The 17,149-nt window shown below is 46.5% G+C and overlaps 1 protein-coding gene across 1 annotated transcript in view; it reads left to right on the forward strand.

Annotated features, from left to right (window-relative positions):
- Positions 1-17,149, forward strand: part of LOC142803126 (cytochrome P450 2J6-like) — a 99,129-nt gene that overhangs the window by 56,151 nt on the left and 25,829 nt on the right. Inside the window, exon 4 of the mRNA XM_075888229.1 lies at positions 2,434-2,540. Within this exon, the coding sequence (XP_075744344.1) occupies positions 2,434-2,540 (107 nt within the window). The remainder of the gene's footprint in view (positions 1-2,433; positions 2,541-17,149) is intronic.

Raw genomic sequence — 17,149 nt, forward strand, 5'->3', positions numbered from 1 at the left:
CTTACCCCTCATTCCTGCAAGCTATTAGAGCATATTATACACAAACATAATATTGCATTTCTCGAATCTAACAATTTGTTGTCTAGCTTCCAACATGGATTCAGACGAGGTTATAGTACTGTTACGCAGCTAACCGAATTTGTGCACGACATTTCTAGTAATATGGACATTGGTAATCAGGTTGACGCACTATTCATCGACTTTTCGAAAGCGTTCGACACTGTACTTCACTCTAAATTACTATGCAAATTAAATGCCATATTAAACAACCCGCAACTAGTTACCTGGATATTTTCTTTCTGAGCGCTCGCAATACGTTTGTTATAACTCAACTGACTCCGACATTGTTAGTGTTAATTCAGGCGTTCTACAAGGTTCTGTACTTGGCCCGTTACTGTTTCTACTGTACATAAACGATTTGCCTCATAACATCACCTGTAAAATTCGTCTGTACGCGGATGATTGTTTTGTATGAACCCATCAACTCTCCTAAAGCCCATTATCGTCTAAATGACTCATTTACTAAATTTTGTGAATGGTGTGCAACCTGGCAAATGAGTATAAATTTTAACAAATCTATGCTTATGTCTTTCACGAATAGTAAGTCCCCTTCCTGCTTCACGTTTTCGTTTAACGGATCCACCTTAAAAAAAGTAACAGAATACAAATATCTTGGTGTTGTTCTTTCTAGCAATTTATCTTGGTCTCAGCATATTAACTTTGTCTGCACAAAATCTTTAAAAAAGTTAGGTTATTTAAGACGAACACTGTTCCAATCCCCCAAAAGCACTAAATTACTAATGTATAAAACATTGATTCGTCCTATACTTGACTACGCATGCCCCGTATGGAATCCACACAAGCAGGGTGAAATCGATAGAATTGAGGCCATTAAAAAAAGCTATCAGATTTATTTGTAACCGCTATGATCGCTACTTTTCACCTTCCCTTGCCCTGTCTTCTCTTGAACTAACCACATTACGCATGCGCCGTCTAAAGGATTCTATGAAACTGCTTCACTGTTTTATTAACTCGGTCTATCGCATGTCCCACAATACTTACATCTCATTTGCCTCGCCGTCCACAACTAGAAGTAATCACCACCTTAATATCAAGCCTTGCCATTGTCGAACTAACACATTCAAATTTAGTTTTTTTTCCTTTCACTGCCGAAATGTGGAATCAACTGTCCGGTGATATTCGCTCCCTTCCGCTGGAAAATTTTTTTACTTGCCCTTGCTGATTTGCGTTAAGTGTTCTTTTGTTTTATTGCTCTGTTGACCTGTCTGTTTGTTATTGTAAATGCTCACTCCTGCCATAGCCCTAAATTGGGGGCTGCAGTATGTATAAATAAATAAATAAATAAATAAATAAATAAATAAATAAATAAATAAATAAATAAATAAATAAAGTGATGCATTATTATAGGACCCCTGTTCAGTGCTTGCGTGCTCTGTAATACGGGAGCACAAGACGCGAAAGCACCGCATAGGTGACCCACATCACAAAGAGCCTACAAGGAAAATCATCGCAGCAGAAATGTTGGCAAAATTTCGCTATGTTGTAACATTGCCTAGTAACATTTTTATTCTCCCATAAGAACATATTTTAGTGATTACTGCTGTGACGGAAAACTTCGCCATGCTTGTTCGTTTCCCCAGCGTGTCGCTAAAAGTCACCACTGTCGAAATTGGGACGGCTCAGCACCCCTACCTCTCCCCTAGAACTTTTTTCAGTGGGGGGGGGGGCTCGCACCCTCCTTGCCCACCTCCCCGGCTGGTACGCCTATGCTCGGCAGCCTTCCAAGTCACGCTGAATCAAAAACGGGAGTGCAAGCGTCGATGGTCGGCACAGCTGGCAAACCGCGCCACCGAGTCAACTCGCGATGTGAAACGCTTGGGGTGGTGATTTATTAATGCATGTAACACTTAAAGATAAAAACACTAATGCATCATAGATTAACGAGTTTATTATGAGGCATTATTGCATCGTTGTTTTGCCAATGCTTGGAGTGTTGTTGTGTTTAGATCTATTCATTGCACATATAAAATAGCATGCACCTTATAACTGATTCTAACTCTGTGAATAAAAATGTGGCAGTGACAATAATGTTAGCTGGCTGGATTTTCTCTTGGTGAGTGCAAGCAAGTGTTGAATAGCGCCTGGGGGTCCGGGAGAGCACGGGTGTAGCTTGAGTGAGAGCAAGTGCTTGTGAAGCTTGAGGGGTCAAGTACCTCTTTTGCACCCACCTGGCGATGCCCGTGGTGAACTGTACTTTTGCACAAAAAACAATAGAAGCAAGATGTTTGTTTGCTGTGTAATGGAGTAAGACTAGCTATATTCTTTGCGTAAACGTATAAATTTTCTGCATACCGAATGCAATTGGCCTTATGCCCACTGCAGTGCAACTACGAGTGAGCATTGTTTTCGCAGGGCTCCTTGTGGCCAATGGAACACTGTGGAAGATCCAGCGCCGCTTCTCCTTAAAGCTCTTCAATGAGCTCGGAATCACCAAGCCTACTATGGAAAGATATATACGCGTGAGTAATAATTTAAAATGATTTTAGGCCTAGATTTTTTTTATTTGGGTCAGATACAATTCTAGTGCGTGTTTTTCTCGTAGTAAGGACCTCAGAAGACCATAAACAGAAAAATTTAGGCATTAGTGCAAGCATTCTTGAATTATTAGCGTGGCATCAAATTAGGTTATACGGTTCAGTGATTAGTGATAGAGAAAAAGGGCTTGTTTACTCTTGCGAATCATAAGTGTACAAAAATCGGAGCCAATGTCTCACTTGTCACCCTCATACCCATTGAAGCAGCGTCGGTACGACGTCCCGAAAATGGCGCTTCCCCGCGTCACTTTACGCGCCTCGGCTTCGCTGAAGACTTCGCTCACGCTTTTTCTTCATTGTGGCTGCAACTTCTACAAACATGCCGCAATATTGATCTCATTTTCAGTGAGGGCCATTGAAAAAATATTCCCCCAATAATGAGCAGTATTGGTTACGTTTCCGAGATGCTAGAAGAAATGTGTGGTGGTGTCAATTAACACCACGAAGTCCGTAAATGTTAAAGCTAATTGCTGTAGTGCCGCGCAGGAGCGTCTGTGAGAGCAGGCGTTTGGTGCGTAGCGACACCATGAACCCGAGCTAACAGGGGAGTTTCGAGTCCCTCCCACGCCTATACGGGCGTGCCTGAGCCGTGGTGTCCGCAGAAAAGGGGATCCTGGGTGTTATGCCGACGCTGGGTGATGGGACCTTTACAGCCCCCCGGCAGTGGCAACACACCCCTTTGGCCCCGGCTTCACGTAGACGGCGCCCCTAGACTGACTCACCCAGAGGAAATCGGCAGTCGTCTTTACCCATCGCTCTGCCCTACAACTTTGTCTCTATCTTTCACTTTCAGTCTGTCCTGTCTACTTCTCTCTTCTGCTTACTTCCAATTTTCCTGGCAGCAAGGGTTAACCCTGTGCAAATAGCCTACCTTGGTCTAGGTGCATTGGGTTACGGCAGTGTTGTACGGCTGACGTCTGCAAGCTTTCATAGTTCGCAAACTTGCAGCGTCCCCTTGTGGGGCTCCGTGGTGGGTGGCCGCAATGTTGCTGAATAAAAATAAGGCCGGCATGCAAGCAGCATTCTCCCCACTTACTGATCGTACCGGCCTAATGCGGGTACGCACTGATTACATACATCTTTTTAACCAGCTAATAGAAACACTTCCTCACTTCCACGTCATTCAGTGTGAGAAAACCGGAAAGCGAACCAGGATCGTATCTCCTTTCGTAACTGCCAAGTGTCTTACCGAAACTCTCGGGGCTGAATACGAGGCAATAAAAATGGCTAGCATAAACCTCCTCCTTGAAATTCGGGACAAAGAACAATATGAAAAACTAGACGGCCTCTCAACTTTCAGTGACGTACCGATCACCGTAACACCACAAAGATCAATGAACATAACTCGTGGAGTGGTATCTGACGCAGACTTGCTTGACCTGACCGAAAATGAACTTTTGGAGGGCAGGAAGATCCAAAAATGTCACTAATGTACAGGGAATCATCATCAAAAAAGGTAACAAAGAAACACCAACGAAATAGCTATTACTCACGTTTGCTTCCAGTAAACTGCCAGAATCCATTTAAACAGGGTACACGAAGACCTCTCTTCGGCCGTACAAACCAAATCCTCGTCAGTGCTTCCAATGCCAGAAGTCATGGCCATGGCTCTAAAAGCTGTCGTGGTTGCCACACTTGTGCACAATGTGGAGTCCCAGGCCACGTGTCTGAGAAGTGCAAACAACCGCCACACTGTGTAAACTGTGAAGGAAACCATGCCGCATATTCACGCTCCTGCGCACATTGGAAGAAAGAAAAAGAGATAGTTACTTTGAAGGTGAAGGAGAGTATTTCGCATAAGAAGCACGGCGAACAGTCTCACCATTCTATGGACCTACATACGCTGATGCGGCGCGTCAGGGGGCACCGCCGCACCAGCCCTCGCCACTCCTTCGGCCCGCGCATACCGAGGCGGTGGTTGTGGCACCTGCCCCTAAGGCGGCTGTAGCCCAGGCTACACCGCCTACTCCCAATCAGAGACCGGAGACTCCAAAGTCCTCGGGTCTCAAGGCCTCACCTCACCAGGCGAGGCCAAGAGTTCGAACTACCAGCTCGCGCGAGCTGGCATCCAGTGCCTCCAAGGAGGCAATGGATACATCGGTACTCTTGGTGCCGAAAGAGCGGCTTGGCTCCTTGGAGCGCGGCAAGAAAACAAAAACGCAGACAACAGGACCTGGTGACGGCCCTGTTACTTCAGACTCCCTGTCTAAACAGTCACTCGCTTTTCGTACGCACAGCATCACTTTACATTTATCATGAACACTCAAATTATACAATGGAACGTCAGGGGCCTCCCCAGAAACCTTGAAGACGTCCAATAACTCTTACATGAACATTCACCAAAAGTTCTGTGTGTACAAGAAACACACCTAAACTCAAAACACGCCAAACACGTTATTTTCTGAAAGGACCGTGATGATATGACATCAACCAGAAGTGTTGCCATTATAAAGAATCGAGAGATTGCACGCACACACTTTCAATTCAGATCATCGCTTAAGGCTGTGGCTGTTCTAGCTGTGCTTTTCAACAAACTGATCACAATTTGTACTCTTTACTTACCTCCGAGCTATCACCTACAAAAACATGACTTCCTGACCTTTATAGACCTGTAGGCTTGTGCCACAGGAGTGAAAGAAAGACACGCCTGAACGATAATCGATGCCAGCCAGGAACGTGAGCCGTGGCTCCACGTGCCACGGCCTAGCGCCTTCTTTATTTTCTTCTGTCGCCATCGCGCGCTCTGCGGTTTGCGCGCCGCCTGTCGCCATCGCGCGCTCTCCGGTTGCGCGCCGCCCGAACGAGGGTGCTACATTGCCCCCCGTGTAGACTGGAAGTCGGAATGTGACATGCCGTTTGTGGTATTCCAACGGAAGATCAGTCGTAGATGAGAGGCTTTCTAGGGCTGTCTCCAGGTACGCCGGCTTGAGTCGGTCCAAGCTGACTGTCTCTTCACGGCCGTTCTGAAGTAGAGTGGCAGTTTTGGGGGTGCGGTGAAGGACGCGGAATGGTCCGTCGTAGGCTGGTGTCAAAGGTGGTCTGACCGCGTCGTGGCGCACGAAAACATGTGTTGCAGTGGCCAGATCAGGGTGGACGAATGTGGTCTTGTGTTCGGAAGGTCTGGGTGGAGTGGGCCGGAGGTCTTGAACGCAGTCGAGGAGGCGTTGTAGGAATTGCTGTGGCTGGTCTGGTAGCTTCGTTGACGTAAAGAAGTCTCCCGGAAGCCGTAGTGAAGTTCCATACACCAGCTCTGCTGTTGAGCACTGAAGGTCTGCCCGGATGACAGCTCGTAAACCTAAGAGCACCAGTGGCAAGGCATCAATCCAGGTGGCTCTATTGAGGTGGGTAGTCAAGGCGGTCTTCAGTTGTCGGTGAAGGCGTTCCACCATGCCATTGGCGCAGGGTTTGATAAGCCGTGGTACGGCAATGTCTGGCTCCGAGGATGCGATTAAGGCAAGTAAACAGCGAGGACTCAAACTGACGTCCACGGTCTGTTGTCACGGTGCCAGGACAGCCAAAACGGGATACCCACGTAGAAATGAAAACGCGGGCAACTGTCTCGGCTGTGATATCTTGAATTGGAACAGCCTCTGGCCAGCGTGTGAAGCGATCGACCATGGTCAATATATAACGGTACTCCTGAGACACTGGCAGAGGGCCCACAATGTCGAGATGAACATGGTCGAAACGACGGCCGGGTGGAAGGAAAGGTTGGGGCGGCGTCTTAGTATGACGGGAGACCTTTGTCATCTGGCAGGGCAGGCACATGCGCGTCCAAGCGCGCACATCACCGTTGATTCCGGGCCAGACATAGCGCTGGGTGAGAAGACGCTGAGTAGCCCGAATGCCAGGGTGACAGATGTCGTGTAAGGAGTGGAAAACGGTGCGTCGTAATGAAGCGGGAACGAAAGGGCGGGGAAGGTCAGCTGAAACATCGCACCACAAGCGCTCAGATGATAATGGATGAGGCACCAGGCGTTGTCGGAGAGAACGGGGGTTCTCCCGAAAAGCGGCAAGCTCTCTATCATCCTGCTGTGCTGAGGAGAATGAGGCCCAGTCGATGGTTGGCGGTGGAGAGTCAACCGCGGCTATACGAGAAAGGGCATCTGCGGCGGTGTTGTCAGCTCCTTTCACGTGGCGGATGTCAGTCGTGAACTCCGATATATAAGCCAGATGGCGGAGTTCACGGACGTCTCGGCCGTGCAACTGCGTCTCCCATCTTTCTGGCCACAGGACCCGCAAGTTTGGTTTCATCAGGTCGAGGCGCAATTCTCCCTGTACCACATCGCCTCGAAAACGACACGCTACTACCACGTAGCCTCCGTCCTTCCTCCTGACGCTGCCAGCGAGCTCTCCGACGTCCTCTCCAACCCCTCGGACACTACGCCATATCAGCACCTTAAAACCAAGGTGCTGGAACGATTCATGCCTTCGGAACGCGTCCGCCTACAGCAGCTCCTTGCAGAGGGGGACCTTGGCGACAGGCGCCCCTCCCAACTACTGCGCCGAATGCGACAGCTTCTTGGGAAACACGACGTCTCTGCCGACTCAGCGTTGCTTCGCGAGCTCTTCCTCCAACGCCTTTCTCAGCCAATCCGCCTCGTCCTCGCGGCGGCCGGCAACGTCAATCTCGACCGCCTGGCGGAGCTCGCCGATCAGGTTCATGAAGCGACCTCCCCATCTGTCAACGCTGTCTTACCACCAGCAGACACGGCGATTTCGCGCCTTGAGGCCCGCATCGACGAACTCGCCGCCTCCATTGCCGCACTCCGGAGCCCCCTGCAGGAGACTCGTTCGCCTCGTTTTGGTCGTCGAGCTCTTCCACGCACACGAGATGCTCGGAGTCCCAGCCCTCCACCCCTCTGCTGGTACCACCGGCGTTTCCGACACCGAGCCACGAAGTGTACACCCCAATGTTCGTGGCAGGGAAACGCCTGCCGGGATCACTGACGGCGGCGTGTGATCTCCCTTCTCGTCCCAGCCGCCTTTTCATGGTGACGGACCAGCTATCGGGCGCCAGGTTCCTTATAGATACGGGCGCGGAAATTAGCGTTGTGCCCCCGACTAAGGCTGATCGTTCAAAGTCACAAGGGCAAGTGCTTCGTGCTGCCAACGCCTCGTCTATAGCAACGTATGGGCTATAGACGAGGCGTTGCCGATCTCTCACCCTCGACTTCAGCCTTCGCTGCATTTTCCGGTGGGTTTTCGTCATCGCAGACGTGGTTCAACCGATCATCGGCTCGGACTTCCTCTCATACTTCGATTTAGACGTCAGCGTGCGGCGGCGCCGCCTCATAGATGGTAAGACTCGTCTCTCCATCTCGGGAGTCCTGTCCGACATCGCTCCAATGGCCATCCGCATGCTGATACCTTCCTCACCGTTCGAAAAAATCTTGGCGAGTTTCCCGGAGTTAACTAAACCATGCAACCTCACTCAGCCGCCTAAACATACGGTGACACACCACATCGTCACCCGGGGTCCACCGGCAGCCGCTCGACCACGCCGCCTGTTAGGAGACCGCCTAGCTATTGCTAAACGGGAGTTTGACCACATGCTGCAGCTCGGCATTATCCGCCCGTCGTCAAGCGCTTGGGCTTCCCCGCTGCATTTGGTGCCAAAGCGTGATCCTGGTGACTGGCGTCCTTGTGGGGACTATCGAGCGTTTAACGCCAAGACTGTCCACGACAGCTATCCTCTACCTCACATCCAAGATTTTACATCGCGCCTCGACGGCTGCACAATTTTCAGCAAAGTGGATCTTGTTAAGGCGTACCACCAGATTCCTATCGAGCCCGCCGACATACCTAAGACCGCCATCACGACGCCCTTTGGGTTGTTCGAATACGCGCGGATGCCTTTTGGACTCCGCAATTCGGCTCAAACTTTCCAGCGGTTCATTTCTGAGGTCACACGGGGTCTTCCTACTGTGTTTGCGTACCTTGACGATGTCCTTATCGCCAGCCGCACACCTGAAGATCATGAGCACCATCTACGCGCTCTGTTCCAACGTCTTCAGCAGTACGGCCTCGTTGTGAATGCCTCTAAGTGTACTTTCGGCGCATCTGAGCTCGAGTTCTTGGGCCATCACGTCCGGGTCACCACTTGTAGGCTTGTGCCACAGGAGCGAAAGAAATACACGCCTGAACGATAACCGATGCCAGCCAGGAACGTGAGCCATGGCTTCACGTGCCACGGCCTAGCGCCTTCTTTATTTTCTTCTGTCGCCATCGCGCGCTCTCCGGTTTGCGCGCCGCCCGAACGAGGGCGCTACAGACCAACTTCAGGAGCCTGATGTTCTCCTCGAAGACTTGAATGCCCACAGCAGGCTATGGGGTGGCTCTCATTGCGACGCGTGAGGTCGACTGATTGAACAGTTCCTTCTTTCATCGAGCGCGTATCTTCTAAACTTAAAAGAACCAACCTATTATATTATCGCTAATAATGCCTACTCCTCCATAGACCTAAGCATAGTATCTTCGTCTCTTGTGACTCTACTAAAGTGGAAAAACATCAGTAATCCGTACGGAAGTGACGACTTCCCCGTAGTTTTGAGCGCAACTACAGAAAGTGAGTGTCCACCACGAGTTCCCGAATGGCTCATAAACAGAGCCGACTGGAAACAGTTTTATACTATCGCATACTTCTTAGATCTACTTCCTAGAACTAAAACAGAAATACACAAGTCCCGAGTTTCTTACGGATGCTTCAAAGTCCAACACTTCTGTCTCATACGCAACCATCGGCCAATCCTTTTCGGAAGTCAGCGTTCTGCACTCTGATTCAAGTATTTTCACCGGCGAAGTTTATGCGATACTTGCGGCTGTTAAACACTATAAACGAATGAAACTACCCAAGGCAATAATATACACAGATTTCCAAAGCGTAGTAAAAGCTCTGAAAAATCTTAAAATGCAAAAAAACCCGGTCTTTGTCTCGCTTTCTTCGCTCTTATCCACAGGCTACTCATCCAAGAAGCATGTGGTAGTCTGTCCGCTGCCAGGACACCGCAAATAACAAAGCAACGTTCTGGTAGACCAGCTAGCTGGATCCGCCAACAAACCCGCGTCCAATGCATCGATACCAGTTTCTGCACTCAACTTGAAACCTTTTCTAAAACTAAAGCTGAGGGTTTATTGGCAGAGCACATGGGACACACACAGGTAATAAATTGCATGTCATCAAGCCGCAACTTGGTCATTGGCCGCCGCTATCAAAATCACGCAACACAGAAAAAATACAAGGTTAAGAACAGCACATACACACACAACTCATTCATTTCTTTTGTCTGGGCTCGATCCACCTTTGTGTGACAGATGTGGAGAAGCACTAACCATACTTCAAATTTTGATGCAATGTAAAGAATTAAACACGCTAAGAAACACTTTCCATTACCCTACAGACAGCAGATACCCCTTCACCTTGCAATGTTCATCGGTAGTAAACCACTTTTTACACATAAATCACTGTTTGCTTTTTCAAGAGAGGTTGATACGTCTCATATCATATACCCAGGCATTCCGTAGCACGACCTCTCAAGAGAGGTCTCTGCTGCAGTTGCTACACTCAAAAAAGCACTTGCCTCACAGCCCTTGGACGCAAGGGTGTGAATGAGTGAGGCACTTGTGCTAATGCCACACATGTCCACCATGGTTTTTATCATCAAACTTTCGGCATCCATTAACACCACGCACTTTTCACAGCATGGTAATAATTTTATTACTTCTAGGTTTTTACCCGCTTTAGGGCGAAGAACGTTTAAGGCCCTTATACAGCCGCAAATCACAATCCTTGTCCACATATATTGCTCCATGAACTGGCAATCTTTGGCCATCAAATGGCCCTAGCGCCACAAAGCACCAAACATCATCATCATGATAGTTGGCACACTGACACCTGTTAGTGGATTTGTAGTTTCGTGTAAATTTTGTCAGGGCCAATTGATTGTACAGGAGCTGTTGCAAAGCAACCTTATACGATGTAATACTGAAGACAACCGCTCAAAACAAGCTTGCCGACTACTATGTCTCACTGACTCTCCCAGGCTTAGTTCCTCACAATGATTTAGGGATGTGAATGATTATATAAAAACAAGAACGTTTAAGTACATCGAGTACTTGCACTAACTTCATCGATGCTGTAAGGGGGGGCAGCAGGGTCTCATCTTTAAGATTTCGGGTGCAGTAAATAATAGGGTACATTCATGAGATATGAAAACTTTGGTTCTGTAAAGACGGTGGGCAGTGATCGAGTGAATCGTAAAGATTGAATAGTAAACTGCGGAATAACGATGAAATGTGTACGGACCAATTAACATCTATATGAGCTACTGGCAAACTGGAATGGTGGAAACACGCATCCAAAGTTCTATTTCCTTTTCATGCTGTAAGGTAATGCCAGAAAGTTCACTGTCACGGCAACGTTTCTTTTTTTCGTGGATAGTTTTGTGTTTACCGATAGAATCTGCAAACTGCGCTTCGAGGAAGGCGCTATAGGAAGCATAAGCTAAAAAGTATGCTAAGTTATCAAAACAATGAAATTAGGGCTGTAGCTGGTGGGCAACTGTATATTTGGATTTGACTATAATATATACGCGAAGGTAACAAAGAAAAATATTTGCCTACTTGGTGGAGCCAGGTCGTAAGAACATGATCGCTATGTCGTGGAGCGATTGGCAGAAGCGCCAAAAGTAGTTGTCATGGAGGATATGTCCCACTGATCTTATGTGCGGTGACAGACAGCCGCAGGGTTTCCGTAAATATACAAAGTGTAGGCTCTAGCCCAGTCACCAAAAATATCATCCAGTTTCACTCCTGTGAAATAAAAGTTCAGAGCAGAGCTGCCATGCAAGTGCCACCATCTTGCCAACGCTGATAATTCTTCCTTCAGCATTCTTCATCCTCTTCTTTCATCTTTACTTTCAGATTCCTTTCTAATTCTTCTTCTATACTTCTTTTGTCTTGAATGTTTATTTTTTTTGTCCTTCTATATTGCTCTCTCTTTTTGTTTTGGCATCGTTACACTCATATCACTGCTCCTCAGCGTCACTTCTTTTTCCCACACTTTGCTATGCTATACGGTGCATGATTATGCTATGGTTTATCCTCTCGCCTGCTTATTTCTCTCCTTATTACCACAAAATTATTCCTTCTCACCCTTATTTTTCTTTCTCATTCCCGTGGCAAACTATATCATGCAAAGCTATGCCGCGCTATGTCATGAACCCTCATTTCAACTGCGAAGCATTTCTTAGCAAACTTCGGCGACTTTGAGCGTGTCTATCATTCTATCTGTCTATCTATCTATCTACCTTACTATCTATCGATCTATCTATCGGTCTATCTATCGGTCTATCGGTCTATCTATCTATCTATCGGTCTATCTATCGGTCTGACTATTGGTCCATCTGTCTACGTCTATCTGTCTATTGGTCTATCTGTCTATCTGTCTATCTATCTCCCTATCTCTACGACTTCTACCTCTCCTGGCCTTATCGGTAATTGTATCGATTCCGTAATTGGTATGCCATAACATGACTCTACGACGAGCACAAGTGACTAGTAATAACATGGAAATCTTGACATGTATGTCATGAACGTCACGATTTACATTTCATGGTCTTGCTGCTCTTGCGGTGGTTTCGTCAACATGAGATATTACATAACTGCGATCGTATGACATAAGTGCATGGCGAATCTATCAGTCCCTAACGTGGAAATCATGATATGCATGTCATGTAAGTCATGACTACATGCCACCTTCATGGTGCACTAATGTTCGTTTAGGTAGCTTCACATATACCGAATTTGGCGTTACGGTACATAAATTGATGACGAAACTACACGACTGGTGAAAACATGATAATAATGAGATGCATGTTGTGTAAGAACGTGACTACATTCGACGCCCATGATGTGCTCGCGGCCATCTTACTAGCTTCACATATACCAAATTTGCATTACGTGGCGCAAATGGACAACGAAGGTAAATGACGCGCCCAAATATGATTATCATGACATGCGTATCCCGTGAAACAGGCCTCTATGCTGCGCTCATAGTGTGCTCGTAATCATTTCGCTAGCTTCCCATATACCAAATGGGGTGTTACGTGACGTCAATGAATGACGAAGGTGTATGACTTGTGCAAACATGATAATAATGGCATGCATGTCATGTAAGAACATGACAACATACAACGGTCATGATGCGCTCACGGCCGTTTCGCTAGCTTCACATATACAAACTTTCCGACCGCGTGAGGTAAGTAGTGCCAAAAGGTGAATGACTCGTTCAAGCATAATACTCATGATATGCGTGTCTTGTAACACATGGTTACATGTTACGCTTACAGCATATTCGCGGTCGTTTCGCTAGCTCCACATATCCCAAATATGATATTACGTGACGTGAATAGACGACGAAGGTGAATGACACGTGCAAGCAAAATAATCATGACATGCTTGTCATGTAAAATATGACTGCATGCGACGCTCAAAGCACGCTCGCGACCGTTTCACTTGCTCCAGATATACCGAATTTCGTATCACGTGACTTGTATAGACGATGAAGGTAAATGACACAACCAAACAGCGCGTAGCGGGTGTCTCCCTCGTTCAGACTATACATACTGCAGCCCATCATGGGCTATGGCAGGAGTAGATAACATCACATGTCAAGCGCAGACAAAAATTGGTAACTGATAAAGCACGAACTATCCCAGGCAAGACATTCCAGCAGTTGATTGTTGGAGCAAATTAGCTATATTTGTACACATCAGTTCTATATTTAGGCGGGAACATATTAAGATTATGCCAGCTACGAGTGCAGGAAGGTTGGGCAAACTGAAAATCCTGGTTTAAGTGGGCCCACCGCGGGCACCCAATCAAGGCATGAATGAACATCAAGCTTTCATTGCGGTGACGTGTGGCCACAGTAGTAAGACTGAGATCAGAGAGTTTTTAAGAGGGCGAGAAGTGCCCATCGTAACGACGGCAGATAAAACGAATAACTTTTTTGGAACGCACTCAACCTTGTCAATATCGTTTTTAAGAAATGTATTGCAAACAATGGATGCATATCCTAGGATTGGATAGATTAGTGTTTCAAATGTGAGCAGTTTCGTTTCTTGAGGAAGCTACTCGAAATGTGCGCTCCAGGTTCCTGGTATAGTACAGCGTGGCTTATACTATGCGAGGAAGTGCTTGCAACGTACCCACAGTTTGTGGGACGTAAACTGTAGTACAAAGTGCTATGCTATGATTTGCCATCTCGCTTTCATTTTTTCTTTGTCCTCATTTCTATATACATTCTCTCTCCTACTTCCCTTCCCCCCTTGTTATTCATTAATTTATTTCGTAATACCCTTTGGGCCAAAGGCTTTATGGAGGGGGGGGGTGAAACACGATTTGTACTCATACAATGTTAGCTTATACTAAAAAATAAAAAATAAATATTACAAAATGTAAGCATTGTGTACAAACAAAACAAGTAAGTGTGGGCATTTAAACATTGCTAGTTGGCGTTGAACGAAACAAGTGGTGATCGGTCAACATGGCCACCGATCCGGGAAAGCGGCTCCAGTCTACTCATGTTCTGGAAACAAATGAATCGCTGCATATTTTGGTCATACTGGTGTGACACGAGCACTTTTAATCGCGATCAGTGTCAGTCGGGATTAACCGTGGTCCAGATAATGTGCTGCTACACGGTTACTTCTAATCATAATTAGGCGTGATCAGCATCACGACTATCGTGATCCGTGCATCACAATCTGCCTGTGATATCGCGATTTTGCTGTCGTCTGCACCCCCTAGCCGAGCTTGTTGAAAGCACAATAAACAAGAAAATCGAGCAGAGTTCTATAAAATAGCTTTAAGATGTTTATAAAAAGCAAATTCTAAACTGTTCGAGTTGGAACACCATCTGAAGTATTGCACACGTTAGGATTCGTATCGACTGCGTGTAGTTACGCGAGAATCAGACGACAAGCAGTCAACCGTTGCCTTGAGCGCTTGGTTAAACTCTCACCCAATCGGAGCTGTTAGATCACCTCGAAGCAAAGTGATTATGATTGTCGCAAGCCTTTCAACTACGTGGCAACGTCCGCCCACTTCGTAGTCGAAAGATGAGATATGCTTTCGCAGAGTGTCACGTTGGGCGAGTTGGTGCATAGCTTGATAAAATGGTGGTGGCGCAACAGATACTAGTAAGGAAAAGAGAAAGAGACAGGATAGAGTGCCAGTTTTCCAACTTGTTTATTTTCCTCGCATCACTCAAATAATAATGCTTCCAGTATGCGCACAAGGAGGGGGCACAGCACAAGCGGCCATTTTTCTGCACACACGAAAACCTGAACTGAAAAAAGCTGTTGCACAGAGCTATCTATCTTGAAACAGGTATTCTTTCTTGTACAAAGTGACCGACGAAACACTGACGCATTCGTTCCCCTTCCTTTGTATGTGGTATGCCTCCAGTACTTTACGTGCTAACATATCCCTGTTTCTTCCTAACACGTTTGTCTCTCGGAATAGTGGTGTGCAGCCGCACGAAGCACAATGTAACGGCAGGTGTGAACCCTCGCCATTCTTAATTGATAGGATATGCTCCCCAAGGCGATCATTAACACAGCGTCCTGTTTGGCCTATATACACCTTGCCACAGCTCAACATAATTAAATAAATAACGCCCACTATACTACGCAAAACTGGCCGGGCGTGCTTATTTTCGCATGAAAGGTTAGCTTTCTGCGAACCAATGCGGGCACAGAGCTTCGACAGATTTTCGGGTGCCGAGAAGACCATTATAACATCACGCCTGTTTGCAACTTTCTTCAAATTGTGGGCAATTTTGTGCATGTAAGGTAGAACTAGTGGTTTCTTTTTCCGCACCACCTCGGGCTGTCTGCTGCATCCTTTGAGCTTCTGGAGGAGAGATTCGAACACACTGTTTAAGACCACCGAAAGAAAACCGGCTGCAACCAGCCTTGAAATCTGTTCTTGAAAACCTTCGCTCATGGTGTGCTTGCACGACTTCAACAACGCCGACCGGAGACACATTGTCGCAATGGCTCTTTTTAAGGTTTTTAAGTGTGCTGATTCGTTAGGCAGGAGGTCTTTGTCTGCACGGGGGCTCTACATCCAGCACAAATGTGTAGCGTTTAATGACAGGTTGATGTCTAAAAACTGCAAATGATTGTCTTCAGGTAGCTCTTGCGTAAATGTCATGCCTTTATCCTGCTCAATAAAAACTGATAAAATAATATTCAGATCGTCACAAGTGGTTAAAGAGTCAGGGCTGTTTAAAAACTCAAGAAAATCGTCAACGTATCGCAAAACTTTGGGACAAAGTTTCGAGTCGAGGTTTTTAGCAAGTGTCTGGTGAATAGATGAAAGAAAGATGTTGCATAGGACATTAGCTGCACATGAACCAATGGAAATGCCTTTGCGCTGTACGTAGACTTGGTCGTTAAAACAAATAAATGTGCTTCTCAAATAAAATTCAAGCAGGGACAAGAAATTGTCATCTGATAAACCGACAGAGTTCATGAAGCCCACGCTATCATTGGCAATAATGCATGCTCCAACACAGGAAATAAATTGAACGTGCGGCACAGAATAAAATAAATCCTGGACATCGATGCTGAAAGCGTACCGGAAAGCACTTCCACTACTCGAAAAATTGCTCACCACGACTAAATTTCCGCTAGTATTTCCTTGCTAGTATGTGTTGCGCCACCATCAATTTGTTATGAATGAAGAGATCTTTGCAGTAACTGACCACAGGCAGGAGCTACTGGAACAGACATCAGGTGCCAGAAGTTAAACACTGGCAAGTACAACGAGAGTGACGTTTCGCTACGACTACACGGCTACAAGTGGGGGCATCAGAAATAAAAGCGAAGGTTAAGAATCTCACACAGCAATACAGGTAAGTGCTAGAGAATTCTTAACGAATGATGGATTCATGAAAAAACTATTGTAGTGGCCCACAAAGATTTTGACGTTTGATCGGTTCTTGCACGAGTAGCATTATTGAAAAAGGGCTGTATAGATATACCGTACGGCGAGTTTGGTATGTGGCGTATTTTATGGCACACAAATGCCACCTGCGGCATTTCATCTGACCCAAGCTCGAACCGAATTAGCTGGGGCCGTGTAGCAGTGGTCATAATGTTGATCGCGATCAAGAAAACCGATCCGGATCACCCTGATCATGATTAAAAGTGCTCTTGTGACACCTGTATTAGACATCACATAACACCAACTTTGTTAGGATGATCAATTCTAGATGATAGGTAAAAAGGCTGAAAAATAAGTGCCTCACGAAGAGTTGTAATATTACGATAAATTTTGTGAAATAAGCAGAGGTGGAATAGCGTACGACGAAAGGCAAGAAACGGCAGTTCAAGTAAGTTTTTCATGGCAAAAATGCTAGCGTGACGGCTGTAATTGTGAAGAATGAACATAATTGTTTTGGAATAATTCAAGGGCACTGATTAAATTATTTGAACTCGGATCCCATACTGCAGTGGCGTATT

This window comes from Rhipicephalus microplus, chromosome 3, assembly GCF_043290135.1.
Source record: "Rhipicephalus microplus isolate Deutch F79 chromosome 3, USDA_Rmic, whole genome shotgun sequence".
Classification (NCBI taxonomy): domain Eukaryota; kingdom Metazoa; phylum Arthropoda; class Arachnida; order Ixodida; family Ixodidae; genus Rhipicephalus; species Rhipicephalus microplus.